The following is a 6571-nucleotide window of genomic DNA, read 5'->3' on the forward strand; positions in this document are numbered from 1 at the left end:
ACTTTGCGTAATCACCTTTCACCCTGTACACATCAAAAAGAAGCCGAGTAAAGCGCTGGTGCTATGCCACGCTGCTGCTCAGGAGCCAGAACCTGCAGTTTCGTGGCAAGTGGTGGCGTGCACATGCCACCCAGCCCACACGGGCAAGAAGAGTGCCTTTCGGTGTTCATCCAGCTCAGAGCTTCCCGGCTGAGCTCCGACTTAGTCTCTGCTAAATCAAAAGGCAGTTGTTGTTAAGACAGTTCAGCCAGAAGACAAAGCCAGGTAAGGGAGCAGAAAACTGTCACGGCAGGAAATTACGTTTGCTTACTGCAGTAACAGGACATCTTTCTCACAAGACCTGTAGTTCCAGCTGGGGGTGAGATTCAGGATACAGGCCATGGTGAGCCTGCTTCCTGAATCATGTTTTGTCTCTTTAGCGTGGATGTTCAGTTGTGACTAGACCATTAAATGTATGGATTCCACTTAAGACCGTTTTGCAGAACTAGCAGGAAAAAAAAGCCTGACCAAGGAATGACTATGTGGTAAATGGAAGAAAAGCTGCTCACACTCATCTCATAGCAGACTTGCTATTTTAAAGCCACGTGAGGGGTGTTATTGACCCACGAAGAGTCACTGGCTGAGGCCCAGGACTCACTGTTTAATCAGTAATAGAGGAACTACCTCAGTCTGCTGAAGAACAGAGTGCTACTGGGAGCACGATGATGCACGATGCACCTTGCCCCCCACACACTGAAGAGCTCACGTGCAGTGAACAGTTCATTGGCACTTCTGTCTGTGTTCTAGAGCCTTGCCAGTGTTTTGAAGATACCAGCAACACTTGTCCTCTGCTGCCTCCCAAAGCAACTTCTCTCTGGCCCAGGCTGCAACCACTCTAATTTTTAAATTTTATTTGTAGGTCTCTTGATGTGAATCTTCAGGCTGTGCTTCACGTTTCCCAGGTGAGGAAGAATTGTCACTGCAGTTGTCTCTACGAACAACAGCGACTCAGTTGTTGTACACAGTGGAGATAAGTTACACTGTGGGGGCTACAGGGACTCTAAATCCAAAGTTAACCTCACAATCTGCACATATGGCGCCTTCACTCTCTCGCTTTGACTCTCTGTCTTCAGAGGCCAGACGGACTTCCTCCACGTTTTTGCTCTTTTGGCTGCTGTAATAGCCCAGCAGGTTTCCTACTGAATGAAGTAACGATGTCTCCTGTTAGGGTTCTGGCATCCCTTTTCTCTTTGTTTGTTGTTTTTTTATCTCCTCCCCTTCCAGATTGTGGCTCGGCAGATGATCACGCAGGGGGTGCCAGGGGCTATTGTGAATGTCTCCAGCCAGGCCTCCCAACGGGCTCTGCGGGATCACGCTGTTTACTGTAAGTATGTGTGGCTCTGGCAGTGCCCCTCGTCAGTGACGAGCAGGAGACCCACAGCCACCGAAGCTGCTGGCCGCCAGCTCTGGGCACTGAAATGCTTCTTCTGTGTTCCAGACCATGGGCTGTGCACTTAAATGTCTCCTGTTCTTCCCCTCTCTTGAAGGTTCCACAAAAAGTGCTTTGGATATGCTGAGCAAGGTAATGGCAATGGAGCTGGGACCCCACAAGGTAGGATTCTTCCTGAGAAGGAAAAGTGTGAAAGTTGAACCTCACCATTTCCTCTCGGAGCAGTCTTGCTACATCATTTGTTGCTCTTGGTCCCAGATTAGGGTGAACACTGTGAACCCCACCGTGGTTATGACCGACATGGGGAGAATTAACTGGAGTGACCCTCAGAAATCTGCTGCTATGATTAATCGGATTCCGCTGGGGAAGTTTGCAGGTCAGTTTGCTGCCAGGCTGGGCTCTTCTCTTGCATCCAGGCCTTCCTTCTAGCTGACATCCCAGTACCTTGCAGCTTTTGTGGGCAAAGGCACAACCCTGCTGAAGGGCTCAGGTCCAGCTCCTGAAACGTTGGAGAAGGACAGGAGGAGAATCAACGTTCTCTCCCCTCTTCTACAGCCTTCTCATCTTAGGACACATGGAATGCGCTGACTCCATTGTTCATAAATAGGGCTGGGAAGGAGAGAAGGTGCTTGCTGTGAACGTGAGCTAAGCATCATTTGACCACAGCGAGGACTTTCTGATGTCAAGCTCTCAGCCACGCTGTCCTGTGTGCTGCATCAAGCACAGACTGGAGGCAGAGATGTTTCCCTGCTCCAGTTACATGTAGAGGCCAAAGGCATACCTTCTGGGGTGCTTGTTTTTCTGGTAGCTTTTGAGGGGTGCATCGGATGTTCTCTGTGTTTGATTGCAGAGGTGGATGATGTGGTGAACAGCATTCTCTTCCTCCTGAGCGATAAGAGTGCTATGACAACCGGCAGCTCGCTGATGGTTGATGGGGGATTTCTTGTCTCCTAAGATGATGACACCTGCATTTCACATCTGGCCTTAATTTTCATACTAGTGCTGCAGAGCTGTAAACTGGATAGAAAACAATGGTACAGACCCCATCTTGCTGGAGAAAAGGGGTCTCAGGGCTGGAATCTGTACAAGAAGTGAGGCAGAAAATTACCTTTAGAGCACTGCTATATAATAAAGCTCACATACGCCATCATGGAGAATGTTTATTGCACCAAATAAGGTTTGATCTTGTCACTCTACAAGATGATTAGAAATTGGACCTGTCTTTCTTCCAACCCTATCCCCCCCCAACCCTTCAGAAGCTCTCCCTGTTCCATCCAAATACATAGAGCCCATCTGCACTTTCAGTGGGAAGGGAAAGAAGAAGTTAGCAGACTCCTCATTGCTTCCTTTGCTGTCTTTAGTAGAAAAAAACAAAACAGAGGCAACAACCACAGCCCTGCTCTGCAGAGACTGGATTTTGGGGGGAGGAGGCCCTGCTAAAGACTGATGGGGGGAGCAGCACCACACTGTCCTAGGGTGTGCACACATGAAAAGGCAAATACATTGATTGCGCAGAGCTGTTGCACCCGCTGAGTTTGGCTAGTACCCAATAAAGCACCTAATGATTAGTTTTTCAGCTTTGTATCTCATTTACTTCAGCCCCTTCCGGGGCCGGTTATGGTTTAACAGTCTCAGACACGTATCTGCTAGAGCACCAGTTTGTTAACTGTTAGCCACAGCAGGCTGGGCAAGGCGACCGTACCGCTCTCCCAGCTGCTGTCGTTCAGCACCGTTCACATCAGCTCCCTCCCTGCTCCCACAAGGATCTTCCCCACCTGCTTCACCTGCAGGTTGGAACCAGGTGTTTCCAGGACAGGATGGATGTCTCAGCCCTTTCAGCTTGGAGTTCAGGAGAGCCAAAACAGCCTGTTGCCCCAAGGAGCTACCTTGCCTTCCCCACTGTACCTCCCCTGGGGGCTGTATGGCCCCCAGCTTGTCTCCTGCCCCCACTGCCCCTTCACATCAACACTGACGTTAAATCAAAGAGACATTTAAAAAACACTGACTTCGTACATGATGAAGGGCCCTACACGTCCCAGCCCCCTCCAGAAACACCCAGCTAATACGCAATCTGTCAGAGGACAACAACATGCTGAGCCAGCACCCAGGCCACAGCCCTCAAAACACGGTGCACTTTTTGCCAGGTTTCTTCACGGGTGGTGGGCAGAGCACAGCCCGGATGGCTTCATCAAACACCGTCTTCAAGCCCCGCTGTGTCAGGGCGGAACACTCGAGGTACTTTACCGACCCTAGGGGAAAGAGAGCTCCAGCTACACCACTCCGTTCCTGCCAGGACACGCTGTCCCTCACCCAAAATTAAAAAGCTCGATGCCGCAGAGAGCTGCCAGCATGCGAGACTCACCGATCTCCCGAGCCATGGCCAAACCTTGGGGGTAGGTGATGGGGGCCAGTTTCTTGTCACGTAACCTTTCAATGGTGTCCTTATCATCCCTCAAGTCCAGCTTGGTGCCCACCAGGATGATCGGTGTATTTGGGCAATGGTGTCGGACCTCAGGGTACCACTGAAACAGAAAGGCATGGTAAGGAGAGTAGCTATAGCAGCAGATGCAACCATGAGAACGTATTTACTATTAGGAACAAGGTTTCTACTACTATCTGCCATGGTGACAGCAGCTGAACAGGATACCTGCGCCTGCAGTTCAGCAGAAAGCGACTGGTACAGATATAATAACAAAGGCACTGAGAATGGAGTCGTGACAGGCAGGGCCGGCCAACTCTGTGCACCGTGCTTACTTTCACTGTAATTTAGTTTCTGGGACATCCTTTATCTTCTTTCAGATGCAGGTTCAAAGAGGCAAAAACTTAGCGAAAAAAAAGTCACAGATAAAGAAGCAGGCCCCTCTTAAAACCTGGAGACTATGATCTTCCCTTATCAAAATGTGACTGCTAGAAATTTCTGGCTTGCAGGTGTTGTGCTGGGTGGGGCACGGGACTTCACCGGTTCCTCCCTTCCACTGTTGAACCCAAAAGAATACTTTACCTTGGCTCTGACATTCTCAAAGGAGGCTGGACTCACAAGGGAGAAGCAGATCAAGAAAACATCCTGTACAGAAACAAGAGGGTCAACTGTGTAGAAAGAAACAGCCAGAGATGACGGAGGGAGGATGGAGAGGGAGCCTTGCAGAGGACAATCTCCTCCCACAAGCAAGGACTGTGGCTGTAAGACATTCTCCCCTGTTGAGGGTGCTAAACGAGTTCAGAGGAAAGGACCCGACTTTATAATTTCATCTCCTTTCACAGTTCTGAGCTCTGCGTGTTGAGCGTGTGGCACAAATACCTCAACAGTGCTACGGGCTTCCCCCCAGGCAGGGGGCCCTGTAGGAACTGCTGCAGCCGGGGAAACACCAGTGCAGCCCAACACCAACACGGCTCCTTTCACTTGAGCCTCCCTCTGGCACACAGAACCGTCCAAACACCATCCCGAAGCAAGGACTACAACAGGACAGTCTCTTAGGAGAAAGTCAGCCGTGATAATTCTTGAACAGCCAGAATTATGGTTACAGCTGCAGGAACTTGGACTTTTCTTGCCCTTGGGAGCCTCCTTGTGCCCAAGTGGGAGCGGTTACAGGCCAGCTCAAGCCCAGCACTCACCGTCTGGGGATAGGAAAGAGGCCGCAGTCGGTCATAATCCTCTTGCCCTGCTGTATCCCAGAGGCCGAGGTTCACTGGCTTTCCATCTACCATGACATTGGCAGAATAGTTATCAAACCTGCCAAGGAAGAGTCCCCATCAGTGACGATCTTCTTGTGAACGCCACGTCTCTTTATACGAAATCCAAGGGGATTTTGTATAAATGAATGGGGAGAGGACACCACAACACAGTTCCAGCACGGACAGACTCGCAGACACAGTCACGCCACTGGCATCCTCCTGATCCGGTCTGATTTGGGACAGCCTTCTCCTTTGGGACAAAACCATCTTCTAGAGACACAGGCAAATACACTAAAAATCCCAAGGCCATTACTCACACAGTGGGGATGTATTCTCCAGGAAAGGCATTTGTGGTGTAACTGATGAGCAAGCAGGTCTTCCCTACAGCTCTGCAGAGGATAAGAGCGACAAGTATAAAGAAGGGTACAGCAGGAAGCCCTGTAAAACTCACCCTTTCCCACCCATGAGAAGTGACAGGAGGAAAGCCTTCAGGAGTAAGAGAGAGACCCTGGAGGACCCCACAGTCCTGTGACAGGATGACACAAAGCACCTCAGTGATCCACACAGCTTCTCCCTTGGAGCGGGTCCCTTCTCTTGGAGAACAGGGAGGCTGTGTTACGGAACCACGACACTGCCTGGATCCACTTTCCTCCTGAACCATGATCTCACTCCCACCAAACAGGGACGTTCACGTAATTCGCAAAACCCACGCATATTTATGATTAAAAGTGGTTCGGTATCTGAGTTCATTTAGCCTCTGGACTGTTATTTTGGTCTCAAAGCAAAACACCAGACTGCAACAGCTGAAGTTCATTTCTGACATGCCGTGCTCCCAGCTGTTGCTTTCCCCTCCACAGTAAGGCTGTGCTGTTCTGGTGGATGACCTTCCCCTGCTCCCCCCTGCAGCCCCCCCAGGCTGGAACCTGGAAGGCCCCACTCGAAACGGGAAGGTGGAACGGCCAGTCCCTGCCTCAGACCAGCTCCACATCTCAGCTCTGTGCTTGCTGTGGCGATCAGAAAAACAAACAGGATTTTGGAGGAAAAACACACAGGACAAGCTAAGGAAAAGTTGCGGAGCACCACAGATCTACTGCACGCTTGCACCTCGCACACAGGTGTGTTCTCAGGAAAACCACACGGGAAAAGCCTCAAGAAAAGAGCAAGCCGGACGACAAGAGGCACACGGTGCAGTCTGAAACAGTAACGTGCTTCACCTCGGAACACAACAAAAGGAGAAGTCAGGGAAACCTGGGAGCACCAAGATTTTAGGGGGACTTTGTGATGAATCACACGTGTACGATGAGAAATAGCGAAATGCAGGCACCGATAAAACAACGACAGACCGATTTAAAACCCAGGGGAGGCCGGCGCTGGTTTACACCGCGAGATCTGGAACCCAACAGCGTCCAGAGACCGAGACCCAAGTTTACCAACTAACGAGGGACGCGCCGGGCTGGACCGCGGCGGCTG

At 50.7% G+C, this 6571-nt stretch overlaps 2 protein-coding genes across 2 annotated transcripts; one reads left to right on the forward strand and one right to left on the reverse strand.

Moving 5' to 3' along the window:
* Positions 1-898: 898 nt before the first annotated feature.
* DCXR (dicarbonyl/L-xylulose reductase) lies at positions 899-2595 on the forward strand (the record flags this gene model as incomplete). The annotated part of the gene is made up of 5 exons (XM_009877042.1): positions 899-941; positions 1264-1363; positions 1527-1591; positions 1688-1805; positions 2280-2595. Coding segments are annotated over 5 exons (430 nt in total), but the record flags the coding sequence as incomplete, so codon positions are not given.
* LOC104269613 (ras-related C3 botulinum toxin substrate 3) lies at positions 2574-5193 on the reverse strand. Its single transcript, XM_009877029.1, has 4 exons — positions 5042-5193; positions 4431-4493; positions 3792-3951; positions 2574-3678 (listed from the first exon to the last, which is right to left on the reverse strand). The coding sequence occupies exons 1-4, from the start codon at positions 5132-5134 to the stop codon at positions 3548-3550; spliced, it is 447 nt and encodes a 148-aa protein (XP_009875331.1). The 5' UTR covers positions 5135-5193; the 3' UTR covers positions 2574-3547.
* Between the last annotated feature and the right edge of the window lie 1378 nt (positions 5194-6571).

The sequence above is a fragment of the Apaloderma vittatum genome, unplaced genomic scaffold, assembly GCF_000703405.1.
Source record: "Apaloderma vittatum isolate BGI_N311 unplaced genomic scaffold, ASM70340v1 scaffold43940, whole genome shotgun sequence".
NCBI classification, from domain to species: domain Eukaryota; kingdom Metazoa; phylum Chordata; class Aves; order Trogoniformes; family Trogonidae; genus Apaloderma; species Apaloderma vittatum.

Bases quoted from the DNA above. Each gene is read 5' to 3' on its own strand.
- LOC104269613 (XM_009877029.1), bottom strand. From the start codon at position 5,134: ATGGTAGATGGAAAGCCAGTGAACCTCGGCCTCTGGGATACAGCAGGG. The intron at 4,494-5,041 runs GTGAGTGCTGGG...GTTTCTGTACAG, and splicing joins CTCTTTCCTATCCCCAGACG to GATGTTTTCTTGATCTGCTT. The intron at 3,679-3,791 runs GTGAGTCTCGCA...TCTTTCCCCTAG, and splicing joins GGCCATGGCTCGGGAGATCG to GGTCGGTAAAGTACCTCGAG.